At 50.6% G+C, this 22,466-nt stretch overlaps 1 protein-coding gene across 4 annotated transcripts in view; it reads left to right on the forward strand.

Moving 5' to 3' along the window:
* The window catches only part of IQSEC3 (IQ motif and Sec7 domain ArfGEF 3), a 102,916-nt gene that overhangs the window by 25,483 nt on the left and 54,967 nt on the right, over positions 1-22,466 (forward strand). For 3 of the 4 annotated variants that reach the window (XM_044228013.1, XM_044228012.1, XM_044228011.1), the window contains exon 1: positions 7,071-7,125. Coding sequence is in view for 1 of the 4 variants with exons in the window: in XM_044228010.1 (XP_044083945.1) it covers positions 7,042-7,125 (84 nt within the window). In the remaining 3 variants the exon portion in view is untranslated. Of the gene's footprint in view, positions 1-7,041; positions 7,126-22,466 lie in introns of those variants that run through there. The other variant, XM_044228010.1, reaches the window with a different exon arrangement.

Consider the following 22,466-nt stretch of genomic DNA (forward strand, 5'->3'; position numbering starts at 1 on the left):
TGTTTTGGCTACTTTCCCACTCCCCAGGAAAAGGAGTGACCTCTGAAAAAAAAGAGTGACATTTTCCTCCTATTCATCATGTTTAGATAAGAGAAGTCTTCCTGGAGGAGGTGAGAGAAAAAAAAAAAAAAAAGAGGCTGGTCTTCAGGCTCTGCCAGCCCTGGTGATGATGGTCCCAGGATGGGTGGGGGTCAAGGAGGTGACAGGAAATGATTTTATGATTTCTCTCTTTTCCTGGAGCTCAAGGCAGGTCCTTTAGAGAGGTTCCTGGTTGTTTCATTTCAAGGACTGGTGGTTAAATCTGCTGTCTTCACCTTGGAAGAAGAGAAGGGGATTCCTCATTCAAAGTTGCCGCTTTGAGATCCTGGTTTTGCCTTTTTGAGTCTCCTGCTGGGAATCCCTTTGCCAGCCTCACTTACTGCGGTGCTATACATACCGTCAGTTCTTCCAAGCCACTCGACTATTTTTATGGCCAAGCAGTGGAATCCTGAGTCTCAAACTGAATATAGAGTGGGAAGTTATAGGCTCACAATCCCCCAGAACTTCAAGGGTGTGGCCCTGGCTAAAGCTTTAATTGGCTTCTGCCAGCATTTGCCATTTCCGACCCCTCCCAGTGCCCTGGCCGCTTGACACCTGTTCTCCCCTGATAGCACCACTGCTCTCTCCACAGCTTCCTTCCTAGTTCTTTCAAGAACAGGGAACTTTTCTGGCCAAACCTGAGGCTCTCCTCTTCCTTCAGGTCCATGCTGCCTTCTATGAAGACTCTTGAACCCCTGTCTTGCTTGGATGATGTACTGAAGTTCCTTAAGCGAGCTGCCCCTACTCTGTACCTCTCATTCCTGAGTCCTCCAAGCTCCTTCCCATCCCAGGCTCATGGCATAAGACAAGACATCAAAATTCTCGTTCTGGGACTGGACCACCCCATGGTCCAGCTACCCTACCAATACTCATCAGATTGGGGCACTTTTGGATTGCTAAAGCCAGGTAGAACTGAATTCTGCCTAAAGTCATGGCCATGGAATTAAAAATACAAGAAATAAATGTTTGGCCTGGATACAACTGGCTTCCCTCATTTGGAATTCCAAGAACCATATACTGAGGCTGGGTCATGTTCCTTTTCTATTGCTATTCCTTGGGTCCCTCCAGCTCCAGAACTCTTAGGGCCACAGCCCTGGGCGGCAGGTCCCACAGGCTCGAATAAGAAGTGTGCCTCTGGATTTGCATGATGTGGTGGCTCTGAGAAAGTCCCTCTCAGGCTCATGCTCCCAAGTGGGCTGGGGACTGTTTGATTCCAAGGCCTGGATCACATTCTCAATGCAGCTTGAAGGGTCCTTCTCACCCCAAAGTGCAGCAACTGCGCTTAGGCCTATGCGTGCAGACCTTTCTCCTTTCTTTACTTCTCCAGTAGCAATGGGAGACAGACGAAGTCTGGATCTTAGGTGCTTGAATCATCCAGCCTCCTAGGGATTTGCTCAACCTGCTGGGCCCTCCTCTCATTCTACACTAGGTCCTAGTTTCCACCATGATGGGATGGGGATGCAGAAATGTTGTCCTGGGATGATGACTCAGGTACAGGGAGCTGAGCTTGTCCAGTGTGGAGCCTTCAAGACGCAGGTTCTGAGGACCTACATGAGCTGACATTCGATGTTGTGTTTGCTTTCCTAAAAGCACCACAGGTTCAGGTATTGCTACTGTCCTAGCTTTACTGGTGAGAAAGCCGAGGCTTCAAGAGGCAAGGGACTAGGATGAACTTACACAAGGGTTGTGACCCATCTGTGGGGTCTATGACCTTGTGGAGTCTATGGCCCTGGCATAGACCCTGAAACCTTACCCGGAGTGGAGTGTTCCAAGGCCTTATGTCAGGTGTTCTTTGGGAAGAAAGCCTTATTCTGGGTTCTGTGGACAGAGGCCCAGTGTGCCCACGTCCCCACCTCTCACCTGGACAAACTGTGATGGGACATGCTGGCAACAGCCTTGGGACGGTCCTACCCCAGGGACTCTGTCTTGTTCCTCCCTGGCTCCCACCCCTCTTCGCAGCCTCTGTGCCCCATGGTCCATCTGCTGTGGTGACAGTGCTCCCAGGGAAAGCTGGGAAAGAAGGAAGCAGAGAGGGACAAAGGGCTATGACCTTTGGGCTAAGGATTTGGGAAATAGCTCAAGGGCAGTGTCAGGACAAGCCTTGGACTTGGGCAAGGAGGAACAAACTAGGCAATGATCCCTCTGCCCACATTCTCATTATGTCTTCAATCAAACAGGAACTTATTGTTTGCCAGTTTGGATGTTCTCTTAGCTGGTGGGCTCCCTGAGGCAGGGCCTGCTGTGATGCTTCTCTGTATTTCCATACATTGAGCACCAACAGTGTACCAGACACTGGGGACTCCCAGTCCAGGGTTTAGTGGTTGGACCCATGAATGACCATTGGCCAAAACCCTCATGAAATAGAGAATTGGACATGATCCTTGAAACTTGCCTGCCTGGAGTGTAGGCTCTCCTACTAACTAGCTGTGTGACCATGGGCAAGTCATTTACCTGCTCTGAGTCTTGGTTTTCTCATTTATAAAAGAGAGGATGATGACACACACTATAAAATTGTCTTAAGGGTTAAGGCATAGGTTGAATGCATGACATGTCATCAGTGGTCCACAAACTCCCTATGCCTCAGTTTCTTCATCTGTAGAGTGATGAGGAAGTTTTGCTCCATGGTGTTTTGTGAGAATTAAAAAGTTAATACATGCAAAGTGTTCAAACAGTCCGTGCCACATAATAAACATTATGAAGTACTAAAATATAATTATTAGTATTCTGCTACCCCAAATTTATCATCTACCTGTATCTATCTATCTATCTATCTATCTATCTATCTGCTAACCTCTAGACTTATTTGTATTCTATTAGTTTTTCTACTACTAACCTCTTTCTGCTCTAGGATCCCAGCCAGGGTACCATGGGACAATTTGTCCTGTCTTCTTAGTTTTCCCTGGTCTGTGACAGTTTCTGTCTCTTTTTGGGTTTTAGGACCTTGACAATTTTGAGGAGTACTGGTCAGATATTTGGTAGAAGGTCCTCAATTTGGGTGTGTCTGGTGTTTTTCTCATGGGTAGACTGGAGTTATAGTTTTGGGGGAAAGATGCCAAAGAGGTGAAGTGCTCTTCTTATCGTACCCCCAACTTTATTTTTAATGGGAATGAATTCTTTGGATCGCTTTTTTGGGTTCTCCTTTGGGGTAGAGGGAAGGACATCTGGGAGTGTAAAATCAACGTTCAGCCAACTTACACTAAGACCGTGGGGACTTGGACTCTGACCTTGGGCAAGGGAGGAGGCCAGGCTGGTCAGAGGTGGGTAGAGCAGGACTTATAACTCACCATGAACTAAACCCTAAGAGAAGGCAAGAAGGGAGGTTCTAATGGGGAAACCCTTGGCCCAGATTGAGGAGACCTGTGGGGGAGGAGGTGGATAGAGGAGAAATAGAAAAAAGGCTGACGGCAAGCTTCCCTTCTCAGCTGGACTGCCTTGAGGGACCTCATCACTAGGAACCCCAAAGGAGAATGCAAACACCAATAGCACTGCCATCCCAAGCCCAGGGTACGGAAGGTCTTGGGGATATCCAGGATTACATCACCCACTGCATGTGCCAATACAGCTGAATCTGGGGAACTGGGAGGACCATCTGGAGTCTGCCAGAGTGCCTGGCCAGAGAAGCAGCTCCCAGCTCTGGGAGGGTGCCTCTAAGAAGTGGAGGCAGGGTCAGGACAGAGCCCCCAGGCACTTGGCTTATGGTTGTATCCAAGTGAGCTCTCCTTCCTGAAATGCCAGTGCCATGGGTGGTGAACAAGCTCTGCCTCTTTGCCTACGATCTCGGGGTCTTTTCTGAAATTCTGAACCTACCCTGGGGCACAGGTACATCTGGTGGCAGGAACTGGGGGGTAGGTTCTCTGCTACCTGCATCCCTGGGTCTACCTGCCTCCCCATGGTTGGGGCTCTGAGCCTTTCTGGTTCCTGTCCTGACTCCTCCTTCCTCCTTCCCCTTCTCCTCAGGCTGGGCAGTACTTAGAGGCTATCATGTGACATTTGGGATCCAGAAAATTCTCTAAAGGCTCTGATTTGCCCCAGGAACTCCAGAGCTGGAGTAGGAGAGGTGAGAGGATCTGGAAGACTGAGTTGGGGCTTTGGTCAGGGAACTACTGTAGACCAATTACTTCTCCACTCGGGGTCCAGTTTTCTCATGTGTGAAATGAGGGTTCAGATTCAATATTTTCCTTACTGCCCTTTTATGAAACTATATTAGATGCATTAATTATTAGTCTGTAATCTATTGATTATATGTAATCCATAATCAATAATTTATTAAATTAACAAAAATCCAAGATGAAAATTTCCCATGATCCATCCTGAAATGACATTAATATTTCTGTTGGTTTCTGACACTTTCTAGTCCTTGTTCACATATATATTCAATTTTAATGTATTTACAGTAATACCATAAGTAGGAATTTATAGTGAACATTTTCAGCTAACATTACACCAAGCATATGTTTTCCTTTCCCTTTTTTTATCTCCTTTGTCCTGCTCTTTTCTTGCTGAGGTAGCCAACGTAAACCACTTAGTTATACATGCGCTCCTACGGAAAAACAGTACACTGTATAGAATATGCATTTGGGGGAGAAGAGTCCTTGTTTTACAAAATGATACACATTTCTCTGCAGCTTGCTTTTCTCATTTAGTCACATGTTGTGGAAATCAACCCCAGCCAAGAGATATCACGCATAATTCCATGTAGAGATAGAACACATAACTCCATGGGATGGATGAAACTGTCCCAGTATCTTCAACCAGTCCCTGACTGATGGGGACTCGGGTTATTCCCAGCTGCTCTGTTTCCCCCACTAAAAACAATGTCGCCATATTTTGTACAAATACCTTTATGAACAGGTTCCTTGCATTTCTCTGGTATAAAATTCCAGAGGTGGGATCGCCAGGTCAGAAGACCTGTGTTCCTTTCAATTTCCAAAAAACAGCTGTAAACATTCACAATGAGTGCTTCACACACAGGCAGTAGATTGGGCACTTCTCTGCCCGTGTTCTCTCCAGCCACTGTAGCTACTGTCTTTCTAATGTCTGCCAGTCTGATGGATGGGAAATGGTATCTCTGTGTTGCTTCCATTTGTACTTTCCTGTTTACTAGCAAGATAGAGCGTCTTTCCATTTGTTGGCTCTTTGGAGTTTCCTCTTCTCTCAACCGGAATTCATATCCTTTGCCCATTTTTTCTACTGGGTCTGTCTTTACATTATGAATCTGTGAGATCTCGGTGTAGGAGACACACTGCCTTCCGCCATACGTACTGCAAATACATATTACCCCTCGATCATGTTACCACTCAATCATTCGTTGTTTGACTTACTAGATTATCTTTTCCCACACAAGATGCTTTCATTTTACGTAGTCAGATATATTTCTTCTTCTTAATGGCTTTTCAATTTCCTGTTTTGTTTTAAAAGTCTCCCAAACACATAAACTGTCTTTCTAAGTTTCCTTATAAATTTGCCCGGGGTTTTTTTTCCTGTTTGTTTGTTTTGTTTTTTTCCCACTGAAACTTGAAATCTTTCTGGAATTACTTTTGTCAAATTAAGGTAAGCTCCAATGTTATTTTCTCCCATGAGAAGAGCTCATGCAGTTTCTAATCCATGCTGTTGTAATCGTGGAGCCCCCGAGAGACGCCTGGGAGGTGGCTACCAACACTGGGGCTAGCAAGACAGGGGTGTGAGGGGGTGGCACAGATCTCCCACTTCCTGCCCCTATTGAGCTCTTCCGCTTTGGTTGCTTTGCAAAATGGGATCCCAGGGGCGCCTGGGTGGCTCAGTCTTTAAGTGTCTGCCTTCGGCTCAGGTCATGATCCCAGAGTCCTAGGATCAAGCCAGGAGTCAGGCTTCCTGCTCCACGGGAGGCCTGCTTCTGCCTCTCTCCCACTCCCCCTGTTTGTGTTCCCTCTTTCACGGTCTCTGTCAAATACATAAGTAAAATCTTAAAAAAAAACAACAACACAAAAAAACCCCACAAAAACCAAAATGGGATTCCAGGGAAGATTGGGTTTGGACAAAGTGTTCTGAGGCTAAAAGGAGTTTAAACACCTCTTTCAGGTCATCTTTGGGGACCCTTCCAGGTCTGGCATTCTCTGACTCCATGATGGTGAAACAACATGTCAACATAATTTTATCCAAACGTAATTTCAATATTAAATCCCAAGGTGGCTCAAAGTAAATATTAGAATCCTGGAATTTTGATGATGGAAGACAACTTGGAAATCATCAAGTCTAGTGGCTCTCGATTCTGACTACCATTCAAATCACCAGGGAGCTTATAAAAAGGCCTGGAGCCCCTAACCAGGGCCAGAACAAGAGAATCAGTCCCTTGGTGGGGGAGCTGCAGGGGGCGGGGGGGGGGGAGGGCAGGCGTTGATGCTTGGGAAAGTCTCCTAGTGATTCTAATCATCAGCCGAGGTTGAAGACCACTTCTGTAGCTTAACTTCCTTATTTCATTAGCAAATAAATTGAGACCTGGGAAAGGTGAACGAGGTGTCCCACAGCTGGCTAGCTGTAGAGTTGACGCTAGAAACTTTATCTCTGCCTCTTGGTTGGCTTTTTCATTTGCATCAAACAAATCCCTCATCAAGCGCCGTGCCTTGGGTTTTCAGCCGGCAGCACTGAACTCTCGGTGAGAGTGCTTTGTATCTTTGCCTATGATCAGCTTAAACACGTTCAGTTCTGGGCATCACAGATGAATAGACCTAGTTCCGCCTTGCTGGACTGAAGCGGGGAACAGGGTTTAAAGAACTATAATGATAAAAGATAGTGCGGAATTAATGGAAAATCCTGTGCAGAGGAACCTACCGCCGGGCGGGGGTGCTCAGAAGGAGGAAAGGCAGCAGTTGGGAGGTCCGGGGGTGCAAGCGGCGGCAAAGGGTTCTCAGGGCAGGGATGCCTTCGTGCTGGCTGGGCCCCGCCTGCCGAGCCACCTCTGACCTTGTCCCTCTGCTCTGTCCTCAGGAATGAGACTGTGCTACACCAGTTCTGCTGTCCCGCTGCCGATGCCGAACAGAAGCCCGCCTGCTCTGACTTGGCCTCCCAAAGGTGGGAATGCCGCGGTGACTGTTCTCCCTTCCCCACCCCCACTGCCCTTCCCCTCGGAGCAAAGCACACCACACAGCGCCTCTTCCTCTGAGTCCTGTGTTCTTGTTTGTCTGTTTTTACCTCCTGCCTCCGTTTCTCTTTCCGACCTCTGGACCCCAGATGAGCCATTCCCAACTCTTGAGGTTATTATACCCTTTGGGTTCAAACTCCAAACTTAGACTCCTTCCCCCAAACAGCCTACATAAAATGGCATCTCTTTAAATGTCCAGGGTAATTAATTGGATTATGCAGAATATAATATACATACATAAAACATCATATAGGTCATCTGGCACTCAGGAGGGGCTTAACCAATGGTAGCACCCATCCTTTCTATCAGAGCAAAGATAGATGCTTTCCTTTCGTTCTCCTTGCATAAAAGAGCCAAGATGAATACGTTTAATTCTCAGGATTTCAACACTTCACTGAGATAGCCGTTGACCTGGGAAGGAAGGGGGAGTGTTAGGTCGAGGGTCCGTGTCGCTGTCCCGGGCTTTCTTCACCTAGTTGTGGGTTAGTCATGGTCCCTCTTACTTTTATTATTTTTTAAAAATTAACTAATTTTTTTTTTTTAACTAGGGAACCCTCGGGTCATTTAATAGTCACTGATGACATCTTAGGGTAATATAACTAAATATATATACATATTTTTTTGATTGGCACAGGCACAGCATGCCAGTCTAATGAAACAGAAAATAGGGGTGTTATGGCATACATTTGGCATCTTTCCAATATTGTCAACAACATAGCAGCTTCAGTGGGAAATAGTCACAGTTGTCAAAAAAGCTATTTAGCTTTTAAATGTACTATAAGTTTTTTGTTTTACCGGGGAGTCCATCCCCATTCATCTAAGCGTCTGTCCATCATTGTTCTCACGTTTGCAAAGCCTACCCCGGCAGAAGGGCGGGGAGTCCCCAAGTGCTCTGCCTGTGACCCTGACGTGGAAATGTGGATGCCCAAGCCCCATAAGGCAGCTCTCGGCATGGCCAGCTTCCCACACTCTGACCCCTCCTCCCCACACATCAGCTCCGGGCTGTTTGCTGTGGATATGTTACATCTCAGGACTGACGCCTTGATTCTTCCTTTGGGTTTCTTAAGCGCAAGACTTTCCTGAAATGTAAGTGTAGGGAAATACTTCTGTTCCATGCCAGTCACTTCCTCAGGGAGGGGAGGGGGAGGAGAGCCACAGAGCAGCTGAACGCACGGTCCCTCTGTCCACCCGCCTGCTATTTGGTCGTCCGTCCTCCTCGTGCTCTCGTCTGCTTTCCTCCGCGTCCACCTGTCCCTCCAGCTCTCCTCTTCCTCCCCAACACCAGATTCCTCTTTTCTGGCTCGCTCAGTCTTCATCCTTGCACTCCGGGCTGCTCATTAAAGCTTTGTTCTCTTTCCACCGAGATTTCTGTCTCAGTTCTGCACATTTCTCTCTTCTTTACTTGTTTCTGACTTCACTGGCAGTCAAGACACTTGGATTCTGGCCAGGATTTGCCCCATCGACAAACTTCTATTGTTGGGACTCGTTTGAGCAAGTTGCTTAGCTCCCCTGGGCCTCAGTTTCCCCATCTGTAGAATCAAGAGGGTGATCTGTCTGGGGAGGAACATTGACATAGCGTTTTATGGAGTCTCTCAGCTGCTCTGAGAGGTTAGACCAGGCAGGTTTTCTTATCCCTGCCTCATGTGAGAGCAGAGGGAGGTTCGGGGCACTCAAGGGCCTTGCCCGCAATCACACAGCCAGGAAGTCCCAGTGCCCAGACTTGCCCCGAGGGCACGTGACTCCTACTGCTAGCACTTCCAGGTTTAAGACTCAATGATTCCATGGTCTTTCTTTCCTCCTTTGTTCCTCGGAAAGTAGCTCCATAGTGATCAGAATGGGAGCTATGGACATAAGACCAAGAAAGGTGTAACTACCGGGAAATCAGGGTCAGGGAGGAGGTAGGACTCTGAGAAGGAAACTGGAGGAGTGAAGCCAAAGCCAGTGGCACACCTTCAGGATCCCTCAATCCCAGGCTGAGGGAGGCATGGTTGCTCCCCGAGGCTGACCAGATTGGAGGATGGAAGGGAAAGGGAAGGACCAAGCCCTGTGCTGGCACCCGGCATGGCCTGGGGGGCCAAGTTCTCTGCTGGGGACAGAAGCACAAGGAAGGCCATTTGGATTCTGGAGGAACTCCCCATCTAGTGGGGTACTGTAATGCCCCCAAATGGATGATGGCTCGCCTGGAAACTGACTGGAAGGAAAAAGAAATGGGAGAATGAGACAGGGGGTGGGGGGAGGAGGAAAAGAATGAGGACAAAGAGTGGAGTGGCATCGGGATGGTCTGCAAGATGGAGATGGAGATGGAGAACCCTGTCCCCTCCCCATGAGTTCTCACCGTTCAGACACACAGCAGAATCTTCAACATGTCCTCCTTCGTAGGGCAGGGAGAAGAGAGGGAAGCTGCCTACTCTGCCTCCCACCCCATCAATCCAGCTCAATTCAGGAACGTTTAATTACACCCAAGCACTAGGCATCGGTGAAGACGGATGGCCGGGTATCCTCAAGCCCAGTCTTGGGGGGGGGCGCCAGCGACAGAAATCCTCCCCAGCATTTCCCATGCTCCCCCTCTCACTCTCATCCTTCCCACTCCTTCCCGTGCCCTCACTCCTCTGCCTGCTGGGGCCACCCTGAGGCCTGGGATTCTGGTGGGAAGGGGAGGGAGGAGCTGTTGTGATATGTGGGAGAGAGGGGTGGGAGCTGGGGGCCGGGGAGGGATGTTCCCCCCTTATGGGGGCTGGGGCATCAAGGGAAGGGGCTTTTCCCCCCAGGCTTTGGGGCGGGAGGGTAGGAAGTCTGTTTTCCTTGTTTCCCCTTGGAGGGACAGGCGCCGAAGTTGGGGTGCGGGTGCTCTGGGAAGGAGGGTGGGAGAACATTTGATGGTGGAGGGTCTGAGAGCACTGCCCACCGCAGCCTTCCCCTCTCTGTGGGCCAGGGAGACCTGCCCCCAGCCGGTGCAGACCTTCATCTGCTGTCTGCCTCTGTTCCCAGTCATTTCAAATTGTCCCGTCTGTTTGGTTTGTAGTTTCCTAGAGTATATTTCTGTCTGTCTGTCTGTCGGTCTGTCTGTGTTTGTGACGTCAGTCTCTTGGCTTCTCTGGGAGGAGGCCTACTGGAAGTTTTCTGACAGTCCAACAGTGTATATGTCAGTCAAGTCTGTCTGTTCTTGGTGTTCTGGGGGAATCCCATCCCGAGATAGTTTTCTTCCATAAGATCCCTGACATCCCTTCCCATGACCCCTTCACAGCCCCATATCCCTTTCCTTTACCCAGGTGCCCTACCTCCAGGGCGTAGCCCAGACCTCCCTGTGAATTTCTCTATGAGAATGTGCCAAGGTCAGAGACTGGGCTGAGGACAAATGCAGGGTCAGTGAGTCACAAAGCCCTTCGGGCCACCCTGGGAGATCCTGGGCTGGGATACAGGGCTCCGAGACAAGCCAGGCTCCAGCCCAATCAGCCTCCTCGGAGTTCTCTGGGGATAAGTCCATTGGCCTCTACAGGAGACCCCAATAAGAAAGCTACACCAGTCACTCAGGTGTCAGGGTCACTGCCGTCCTTGGTGTGTGACCTCACAGCTGACTCCCTCCTCAAATTGCCAAGTTTGGGATGTCTGTCATCCTCCCCGCAGAACACAAGCTGTGGGACTCAACAGGAATCCCTTCCTTAAGCCCCTGGACTCCTCCCCTCGGGGCTGCTTGGCAGCTGGTCACCCACAGCCCCACGGGTCAGACCTGTGGAGAGGGGCCACCACCGCCGGAGGCAAGCCCTCAGCCCCGCGGAGAGACGGGCCAGGAACAATCCTCCCGCCTCCTGAAGAGGCTGCCAAGCCCCAGCCCTGGGAGAAGGGGTGCTGCTGGGACAGCTTGCCCAGACACCTACAGAGCAGCCTTTGGGGAATGGGGTCAGGAGAAACTCTTGGGACCTGGAGCCTTCCAGGGAGTGATGCTTCAAGAAGTGGGGAGACCCAAAGGACAGCAAGCCAGGAAGCTGGGGGTCCCCAAGAAAGGAGGCCAAGGGCTGGGCCTAAGGGACTGGGATGCAGGGGTGCAGTGGTGTCCCTGGAGAGGCCTCTGAGGCTGGGCCACCGGAGAAAGGTGCCGAGGCTCGCAAACCCATAGGCAAACAAACGGCCTCTGCTTGCTGGGTAGCGAGGCTCAGGTGAGAGCTGGGGGTGGTGCAGCCCCCAGCAGCCAGCCAGGGGCAGCAAGTGCCTGCCAGGCTCTTTCATCCCCCTTCCCTGCCTCCTCCTGCTGCTCACTAATGACCAGGGCTTTATTCTAGGGAACTGAATAGGCTAGTAATTGCAGCCCTACTTTCCATCCCGTGGCTCTCCTCCCTCTCAGGCTCTCAGTGACACTCGGAACAATGACCCTGGGCTGGCCAGCCACCTCCCAGCATCCCGCAAGACGGCAGGCCATTTGTCTCTGGGTGGCAACGGGGCCAAGTTGAGGAAGATTGGTCTCTAATAGGGTCATGAGAGGAGGCTCGTTGGGGTGGGCGTGGGGGCTCAGGAAGGGACACCTAGGGTGGAAACGGAACAACCCCCAGGGGGCCCTGAAGGGGGCCCCTGGCAGTCTCAACTGACTTACCCCTGGTGTTCAGTCCTTTCTCCTCGTGTACCCCTTACTCCAGGACAGAAGAGACACTAATATTTCTTGAAAGTACGATTCATGGAACATACCGGGGATGCTGCACTCAGCCCTCTCAAGATTTCATCCCAGCTCTGGGAGATAGCTATTATTCCCCTTTGTCGATAGGGGATCTGGGATGGAGAGAAGTCCCGTGTCTTGACTGAGGGACCGCGCCAGTCAGTTCTGGAGGCGCAGGTGGAGCTCAGGTCTACCGCCAAAATGCAACGTCTCTCCACTGAGCTGCTGCTAGAATTTTTTTCTTTTCTTTTCTTTTTTTAAAGAGCACAGAAGAAATCCTTCCAGGCATTTCTTTTGATCTTAAATAACCTCTATTTTCTCTGATTATAAGTTATACTTGCTAGTTGTTGGAAATGTGGAAAATACAGAAATGTAAAGAAGAAAATATAATTGAATCCCGTTATATGGAATTAACCACTGTCAACATATTAGGGTACAACCTCCCAGGATTTTATGTTTCTAGGCATGGGATTTTATATTTTCCCTCATTAAAAAGAAAAGAAAAGAGAAAAAGCTGCTGTAGCCTGCACTTCCCACTTAGTATACCGCATCCCAGGAGCGCTCCAGCCCTGGAGCAGCCCATCCCATCCCCCACCCTGTCCTGGGGGCCCTGGTCTGCACCTATCACCCAGGCCAGCTGGTGTGTGCCCTTGGCCATGGGCTCTGCTGGAGGTCGCGCTCCTTGCCACCCTTGAGGAAGGGACTTCCCTTGGAGGATGCTGTCAGGGAGAACCCTTCGTTAGCATTGCTGGCGTCTCTGTCCGGCCTCTCCCTCTCAGCTCTTCCCAGCCGGCCTGGGGCTTGATCAATGGACCAGTCAGTGTTTACTCAGAGATTATGGAGCAATTAAATTCCCGATCAATACAGTTCAGTCTTCAAACAGCCGGGCTAGGGAGCCTCGGCGTCACGTGCTGGCTCCATCAGTCACCTCCCAGGCTCAGAGGCTACCCAGGAACCTGCCCCACCCGTGGTAGAGGGGGTAGGGCTCGTTCTGGGGCTGCAGAACTGCGTCCCTCTTCCCTGGAGAAGCACTGAGAAGACTCGGCCTCCCTCACAGGCCTGGGGTGGGGGGTCTCTGGGGTCTCTGGGGTTTCTGCCTCAGCACACTAGGAAGGCAGTGGGACGGCAGACAAGTCCAAGGGGAATTGTCCAGTCTCCTTGGGTGTCCAGTGGTTAGTTCCCAAAGGCCTTCGCAAGGGTCGGGATCATGCGACCTAATGCGATGCTGTGACACTTCCCAGGATGCCCTAGAATGGAGCAGCTGCCAACTGTGGGATTCAGGTGGGATTCCTGGTGACTGAGGACCTCAGTCTGGCCTGGGACGCAGCAAACCTTGTAGGAAGTGCCTAGCAGCGGGGGGATGGGAGGGGTTGCTTCTTCTTATTTGGGCTGTTTGAGCAGGTTTGCCTAGTTCTCCAGTCTCCCGAGGATTTCTGCGGAGTTCCAGCAGAATCTACCTTGGGCGGGCTTTATACCTGAGGATAAGCACAAGGAAGATGGCCGAAGAATTCAGTCCTGGAGCTAGAGGAATCTGTCTCCTGACGAACCACACGGCCAGTCTCTTCACCCGTCTGTGCTTTTTGCCCCACCAGCATCTTCCCAGCCAGAGGCACAAAAGACAAAATAGATGTCAAAATGCTTTGATAGCTTGGTAGGGGATGTCCTCCCCAACCTGCTCCCCCTAATTCTAGAGAGTATTAGGGAAGCTTTGTCTTGTGATTTTTGACTTTCTATTCAGAGGGTTTTTTTTCCCTCAGCTGCGATGTGAGGCTCGTGTTTGGAGTCAAGAATTTGTCCAGGCCGATTTCCTTATGTACTGTTCCGTCCCAGTCACTCTCTAAGACCAGTCTCTCCAGGAGACGTAGGTTGTCAGCAGAGGGTGCTTGGGAAAATTCCCCGTCCACAGGCCTGCGCTGGGGCCGTGGAGTGTGAGCGAGGCCAGGCTTGGGTCCACCTCCAAAGTGCTGCGAGTTAAGACAGACAACCTGCTGTCAGCAGTGTGGTTAGAGAGGTGTAGAGAAATCCTCCTCGCTCTGTTTGGTGTCCCTTACCCGTGAGAGAGGGAAAGAAAGAAAATACTGGCTGTGAGGAATAGAGCGCTCGCGAGGTGCTAGGCAGATAGGATCTTACTTAATTCCTACTGAAAGTTCTCGAACTGTGATTAGTCCCAGGTTTACAGACAAAGTGAGAATTGGAGATGATGAGTGACTTGTCTGAGGGCCACATACCCGGTGAAGGGCAAAACCGGGATTTGAACCAAGCATCTATGAGGGCTTCTGCGACCAGAGTCAGAGGATACAAGAAGGGAGGTGTTTTCAGCATGGGAAGTAAAAGCGTGATGGTGGAGTGACCATCTGACTCCCACTTCCCCAGGGGGCTGCTTCCAGGGGGTTCCTCGCAGAGACCCTGGCTTGTAGTTCGGGGACCGAGAAGGCTGGCCTTTGCTTGCTACCCTCCAAACAAGGCTGTTTGCACCCTCCAGGCAGCGGGAGGTAGACACATCAGAGCAACCAAGCTGAGGAGAGAAGTGGCGGAGAGAGGATTTTTATGGGGGGAGAAAAGATTTAGGCTTTATTATCTTAAAGAAAGAAACATAACTAAAGACAATACTCCCAGAACAACAAAATGAAAGCTACCACAAGGCACGTCTGACTATCTCTGCTCAGTTGGTGCCCATTAATGCAGAGTTTTATCCAATTGGGGGAAACAGATTCTTTTTTTTGATTACCGGAAACTTCTCGTTTGAGTCTTCTGGGTATTCTTTTTCCACTCCCAGAAAGAATAACCTCTCTTTGCAGTCCTAGAGATTTTTCTAACCTCACCATCTCTTACGCTGTTTGGTTTGGTTTGGTTTTTGCCTCTGAAAAGTCATCGTTCATTATTCATTTATCTTTCAACCAATAACACGACCATGAAAATAATTTATAATTTCAATAAGCGTTTCTGATATATGACAGAAAGGGTTTTAAGTCTGTCTCATCACACCGGAAGAGAGGAAATTATCTTCCTCTGCAGTAAGAGTGATTTAATCAGATCAGACATTCTTCACGACTTTAATGCCTTTGACAGAGGCCTTGGAATGGCTTGAGAAAAGAGATTTTTGGAGATTTCTTTTGTGATGATGGCAAAAAAAAAAATCGAAGAAACAGGAAAGACAGCTGTCTGTGAAGGAGGACCTGCATATGCTGCTATCTCCAGCAGGGAGACGCGCCAACAGCAGCAGAAAGAAAGGGGCTGTTGCTTTTGAACCCCAGGCCATGGGGGCTCTACCCGTTATCACAGAGATAGGAGACGGGGTAACAGAGTCCCAAGGTCTGTCAACTGCTTAAGTGCAGAACAGGGTCTAGAACTCAGGCTTCCCGAAAAGCTGGTGCTTTCCACCCCCAGACGTCTCTGTGCCTCAGTTTCCTTAGCTACCCCACAAGGGGTGAACCATCTAATCCCCAAGGCCCCTGCACCATGATTTTGTAAGAAGACACTCTGTCCTGGCCGGAGACAGCATAGGCTTACACACGGAGCCCCTGGGAGCATTTACAAAGTGAGAGGTGGAGGGGTGGGGAGACAGTGGACCCTAAGGAGCAGATGGGAACAGCCACATCCAAACTAGTGCGAGCATATGCAAGAAATGAGAAGTGTCGGTAGGAAGGTAGAAACGGACAAAGATCAAGACAAGCCCGTATACAGAGAGGGGCTGCAACGAGGAGTGACATAATGCCCTGTGTCCTGCTTGTCACCGTTGGGACGTGCTGCCTCGGCCACGTGCCCGGTGCCACCACCCATGCGAACTGGCAGCATCTCGGTGTGGTTCTGGGTTCTAATCGAGGCTGCGAGTTGGCAGGTTTGGAGGAGTGATTAGTCTACCCTGAGGTCCCTGGCTTTCAGGAGAACAGACTCACCAGATACAAATGTATAAGAGACTGATAGAGTAGTGTGAATTTATGAATTCATAATGAGAAATAGTATTGGTGAACAGGTACTACACATAATTACCGATGAATAAGGAACTTAAAAATACGAGAGTCCCTTTTCTTTTCCAAGGGCAGAGGGATGAGCACTTTCTTGGATTCCCTTCTACATTGGAGAGGAAGAGAGAAGTGGAAAGGTAGTACCCTGGGCTCAAAGATGAATTCAGGAAAATTTTAAGGAAGTTCTAGAATGTGGAGCTGGTGAGAGCCCAGACACAAATCCAGGTTCGCATCCTGACCTGGCTACTTACAAACTCTGTGACTTCGGTTAATCTGCTTCCAACTTTCTAATTCTCCGTTATTATTACTTACCTGTGAAATGGGGTAACAAGAGCACTTGCCTCTTCCGAGGTTGAGGGGATTAAATGAGATGCTACATGGAAATGTTTTTGGCACATAGGAAGCCCTCAATAAATGCTAACTATTTTAAAGCTGGATTTTTCAAGAGTAGAGAGGGAGAAATCTATCAAGATTCAGGAGTCCCGGAGAAGGGACCTAGAAACTCAGGTATGACTAGGAAAAATTTAGAGGGAATGAATGGACTGACTACTTTGGGGGATGAGGGCCTAATGGTAGAGCCCCTGAGATGGCAAGTAGGAGGGGACACACTACACAGGACATTGAGGCATGCGGCATGCCCCTCAGAGAGAGGGTCTAGTCCTTCCTCTGGATGGCAGGTGACGGGCATGGGAAGGAGGTGGTTTTTTAGGTCTTTCTATTCAAGCCTCGCTTGGGACATATGGAGTGTTGGCTAGAAAGAGCCCAATATCTGTGAGAGAGAGAGAGGACTCTGAGAATTAAGAGACCAATTTGGGCGAAAGATCAAAGAAGCTAGAGGCTCCCATGAATGCCAATCCAATAGGGCCAACGGGTCCTGGGAGGAGATTTTCTAGACATCAGGGCAGGAGAGGAAATGATTTAACCCACCACCAGGCTGTCACAGTGCAGGCTAAGATGAGATTAAAAGCAGAGGCATTTTATCAGAAAATTCTTTGCCAGCTGACAGTTTGACTGCTCTCCTAAGAGGAGGAAACAATTGAACCCTTTCGGGGAAAGGTTTCTAGCCTGGCATTGACCCCTGCTCTTCCCAGAGGGGTGGGTGGCCCCCCATGCTGGGATCTCCAAGGCTTCTTCCCAAAGCCAGCGTGCCCTGCATAGTCCTTTCATCTTAAACACTTCTGGAGATGACGTGCGAAACCCACAGGCATGTGGGAAATCACATGGCCATTCTGTGACTGTACACTTACAGCAAGAAAGATTGAAGTTAGACATGAAGAAATTTAAGTAGGAAGGCAAAAGATAAGGAAGGTGACTCTAGGGAAATAGGGAAATAATCATGTTCCTTAGCAGCTTCATGGATGCCCGGAGCAGTGTCTTCCACTGCTGGCCATGTGGCCATTTCCATCTCTCGTGTCCTAAGACTCCTGTGTTTGGCAAAGCACACGCCTGACTACCATATGCACCTGTTGGCCACCAGAGACCCTTCCCCTGGCACGTGGCAGTATTGAGCCTGGGAGAAGCCAGGAGGTTATCTTTCCCTGGAAATGGCTCAAGACCAAAGAAACATCCGCTCTGCTGGGGTGAGGCAGGGCGATCTGGGTGGGACAGGAGGAGGATAGAATAAAGGGGCTTTACAGCCATGAGGTTACAGAAGAGGCAGGCATGGTCTCTTGCCCAGCCTCTGGCATGCACTGTGCTCACACACGGTGTGTGTAGGTCACCATCACAGGGCTCTCTGCTGGACCCAAGAGGAACTGGATGAGGACTTTGCTCTCCAGGGAGTAATCACTCTTGAGCCAGAAACTGGGGAAGCAGGACACCCCCAGATTAGGGAAGGAAACCTACATGGACGGAGCAGCAGTAGGTGCCCTAGGCTTTGTGGACATTGTTCTAGTAACTCTCGCCACAGAGTCATGTGGTAGGTCCTCCACCTCACACCTGAGGAAATGGGCTTGGAGACATCAAGGTGCCGGCCAATACCACGCAGTGAGTGAGTGGCTGCATTTTAAACCACGGGCAGTCTGTCTGATTTCTAATCTCTTACTTACCATGTTCGGCTGCCTCCCAGCCCCTATACCTCTGGTGAGCTTCTCTTGGCATCATCTCTAATTCTGAGCTTCAGAAATTATACCATACAGAAAAGAACAATACTTCTCCATTTCAAGAACTCTGGTACAAGAACATAAAGGAAGGATAGTTCAGGTTCAAGGACGGTTTTTTATTCCGAAGTCACATCCTTCCTACTTTCTCATATTCTTTTGTAATATTATAAGGAAACTAAACGATACTTTCCTTTCTATTTTCTTATTTAAACAAAAATAGCTTGTGGGAAATCCCAAGAAAGGACAAAGCTAAGCACTGCATACACATTCGTACCTCAATTCTCTCATAGAGAAGAAAGTGGGGCCCAGGGAGGTGAAGCAACTTGCCCAAGGCCACACAGCAAGCCAAGGCAGAGTCAACATTCAAACCCAGTCCACACTTACACCTGCTGCACTGCAACCCCAGATAACACACGGGCCAACCCTGCTGCGGCCTCCTGTGCTCCCTCCTCTCAGGGACCCCAAAGGCACATGCACCCCAGGCCTGGCTCCCAGCCGGCTGGTGGGCTGTTGCCTTTCTCGAGGACGCCTTTCCCAGCATCATCTGCATGGCTCCCGAAGTCACCACGTTCCATTCGAAGATGATGACACATCCAGACCACAAGGGCCAGGGGGGCAGCAGGGTTCCTTAAAGAACAAGTCCATTCTCTTTCCTGAAAGTCTTCCTTGCTGAGATAATGGGTATCGCCCAGCTCCCGGATCCCTGGGATTGTGGCCAGATCCCTGCCAGTGTTTCTGTCCCGCCAGCATGAAGCTGTGGGCATCACCCCCTGGAGAGGCTTCCTGACCTGCTTGGAGTCTGCAGGATCTTGAATGTTCCTGAGCCTCCCCCTTGAGCTTGCTCTGCAGACACGGTTCCCTGCCAAGCAGCCACCAGTGCTTACGTAAAGACAGGGAAGGAATCTGCCCCTGAGGAAAAGCTAGCGAGCAATAAACACAAATTCAGGACAAAGATTCCTTTGAGGAGAGAAGCAGAAATACACGGGGTACGAAGGCTTCTCCTGTGCCATTTCTCGAGCTGGGTACAAGGGAATAATTTTCTTTAGACTTTACATGTATGTTACTCCTATCTGCATCTATAAAGTGGCTCATAAAAAAAAGAAACAATTAAATAAGACCCCGAGTTTTACGAGGCTGCAAATCTCCAGAGTTGTCTGCACCAGCTTTGCAGTGACTTCAGGCCGCGTGTTTAGAGACGGTTCTAGAGGCAGTGAGAGCTTCACAGCAGGGCCGGGTGCCATGGGGCTGCCAGACATGGGAACCCTGTTCTCTTACTAACACAGCACGTGAGGAAAGGTGAGGAGATCCCAAGTGCGTCTGGGGCCACTGTGAGTTCTCTGTGCTTGGTCTAAGAGAAATGTGCGTTTGTGAAGTTGTGTGCTGTGTCTTGGGGAAGGGACAGGGAGCGGGGAAGATGTCCTTAGAGCTGGATGTTGCTACCAGATCTACGTCTATCTGTGAGAAAATAAAATGCTCAAGACTATCAGGATTCCAGTGGCAATAAGATGGCGTTAGTCAGTGTGGCCGGCTTGGGAGCTTGTGAGGAAGGTGTACTGCGGAAACTTCTAGATGAGGCTTCCCTGGAGGACTGCAGGCTCTGACGTGCCCAGCAAATCGGTTGTGGGGTGGGCTGAGCAGGGGAAGTTTCCACAGTAGACGTCGAGGGACGGTCTGCCGGAGCTGCTCCTGTGACCAGCCTGGAGAGAGGGTCGAGCAAACAGGGGCCTGGATATGGGGCAGGTGTGAGTCCAGGGAAGGACCATGGTTCCTTGGATGGGAACCCCCCACCGGCAAACCGAACCAGCCGACACCTTTGGGGAACAGCTGTGAGATCAAAGCTTGGCGTCTCCGAGGAGCCAACGGGAGAGAGAATAACACTCTCTCAGGGCTCTTGGGAGAGGGGAGGGAGAAGCATCTGTCACAGGCAATGAAGTCAGGGCAGCTTCTGCAAGGGAATGGGCCCAGAAAGCCATAGCTGCCTTGCTCCGGGACTTTCTATTCTGAGACCTGGCCTCCAGCTTGGATAATGGAGGTCAAGGAGCCATGGGCTGGGGCAGGTGCGGGTATGGAGTTGATGACGTCAGAGAAGCAAGGGGAGGCTTCTGCTGTGTCCGTGGGTGTTGAGGGCAGGGGAGCCAGAGCCCAGCCACTGAGCAGGGATGGTACAGTGAGGGTCTGGGGGCCACAGAGAGGGAAGGGGGCATCAGCAGAGGTGAGACTGGACCTTGACTCCCAGGCTCGCGCTCTTGCCAGCACCCTGAGCAGCGTGCTCTAGATTGCCCTTAGACTCAGCACAGAGTGACTTCGTTTGCAGCACCGGCCCTCTGCTCACCCCAGCTTTCCCCAGGGGCAGCTGGGACGCGGAGGACCCTTGGCTTCCCTTGCTCGGCGCCTTTATTCTGACCCTTCCTCACCGCCTTATTGATTCAAACACGGGAGGAAAAAGGAGTGTTTTAGTAGCGGCTGAGAAATCTTCAGACGTGAGGAGTGTTGTTAGCTTTTGTCGGCCAAATGCCTAGTTTCTTTGTTCCAGAAGTGCTTGAAGAAAGCCTGGCAGAGTTTGGGCTAATGTAGTGCAATCAGTCAGGCCTTCTGGGGTTTCTTCCTGCCTGAGGAGTCCTTCAGCCTTCCACACCCTCTGAGCACGACATCTAGAAATTACTGTTCCAGCCATTGCACAGAGGGGGAAAATAGCCTCCCCCAGTAGCCCCGCAACCCTCAACACCCACAAACCCCTAGGGAGCTAGGTCTCCAGGGCCCTCCCTGTTCCTTACCACACCTGCTTGCCAAGGGCCCCCACCCAAGCCAGCCTCTGGCAGGGCAGCGTGGGCCGAGGTGCCCTCTCCCAGCCCTCATGCAGCACTCCAGTTCCTCCTGTCTCTGCAGCTCCTGGTGGTGGGCAACAAGGCCTTCCCCCGGTCACCAGGGAGGACACTCGCTGACCTGAGTCAGCTCCTTGGCAGGGGCTACGTGAGCACCGGGGTCCCTTGCCCTCCTTCACACTCTGTCCTCACGGAAAGGCCATAGCTCCTGTCATGGCCAGCATACCCATCCACGAGCTCACTTTCTCCTTCTCACTCTCTGGAGTCAACTGTGGTGCCGAAGAGTTAGGCATCTCGCCCGAGTCAGCCAAATAGTGAACTGGAGGACCAGGGGCCTCACTCCACGCCCGCTGTCCTGCCTGTGAGGGAGGGTGTCATCTGTGTTAGGATAGTAATAAGCAGGGTCTGAAAGCTCAGAGGTGGGTGGTATAGCCTGGTGGCCGGGGTTGCCTAGAGCCCTTGACCTAGTCCTCCGCATAGGGAAGATAAGCCATGAACTTCTCTCCAGAATGGTGTTTTCAGCCTGGGCCCTACGGGGTCTATAAAGCCTCTGAGTGTGGAGGTAAAATTTGGCATGCATGAACTCTATGGAAAGACAGTTTTTTCAAAGGTCTTAGGAACCAGCAAAGGTTCTACAGGGTGGTTGGCAGGCTGGACCCAGATAATTCTGGCTGTCGAGAGCAAAAGGAAGAATAAAGAGAAGCCGGTTATCGGTCCTTGATTGGGTTCTCCAGGAAGCAGAGTCAGAGTTGAGAGCCCTAAATGCCTCCTAGAGGATGCGCTTGGGATCACCACCTGGGGAAGGGAAGGCAGGAGCCCAGCATGGGGGAAAGGGAGAAGTCCAAGTGATGGAGGGCCAACAGGGGCCTCAGCCAATCCCAGCGGGGCTCTGGAGTGAGAACGACCTAGCAAACTTGCCCCATGTTGGGTAAACATGGCCAAACCTTCATAGTCCCCGCTTCAGTCAGTCATTGGATTTGGACAGCCCCAGGAATGACATGACTTTGGGCCAAGGAGCTCCCTGCAGCTGAGACCATCTCTGATGGGACTGCTGGGGCTGAGGGCAGAGGGCAGTCCCCAGCAACACTGCCAGAGCCGGGCAACAAGTCATTTCCTGAAGGAGGGTCAGTACCTCTGCCCTTGGGCAAGTAGGAGAGATTAAACGATACCCATCCACCCACCCATCCAGCCATCTATCTTTTCATTTAACATTTATTAAACACGTCTCAGGAGCCAGCCCACTGTGATAAGCGCCGGTGATAAAAAGGTGCAGGTGGCGTCGTCTAGTGGAGAGAGACACATCCATGAATGATTAGAACACAAAGCGGTCGTTGATGAAATTGAGGCAAATGCCAAGAGTTATTAGAGCACATTGGAGGGTGGAACCGACTCTTTCCAGGGGCAATGAGTGAGTCCTGAAAGAGCTGATGAGGCAGGGAAAGGAGGGGCGGGAGCGCAGGAGCGTGAATAGGACAAGGCATCGCAAGGCAGAAGGAGGTCACGTGAGAGGCACAGTGGTCCGAGAGCGCATAGGAGATTTGGGGAGAGTATCAGTGTGCCCGGTTGGGGGGGGTCACTTGGTGGAAATGTGGCTGGAGGAGGAGGTTGGGGTGAGATCACCAGTGCTCCTGAATCCACGCCAGTGGACTTTATCTCAGGAGTACTGGGAAGTCACTGATGCTTTTGGAGCCAAGGACTGATATGAAAGTATCTACATTTTAGGAAGTCAAGCAGGGA

Source organism: Neovison vison, chromosome 12, assembly GCF_020171115.1.
Source record: "Neovison vison isolate M4711 chromosome 12, ASM_NN_V1, whole genome shotgun sequence".
Lineage (NCBI taxonomy): Eukaryota > Metazoa > Chordata > Mammalia > Carnivora > Mustelidae > Neogale > Neogale vison.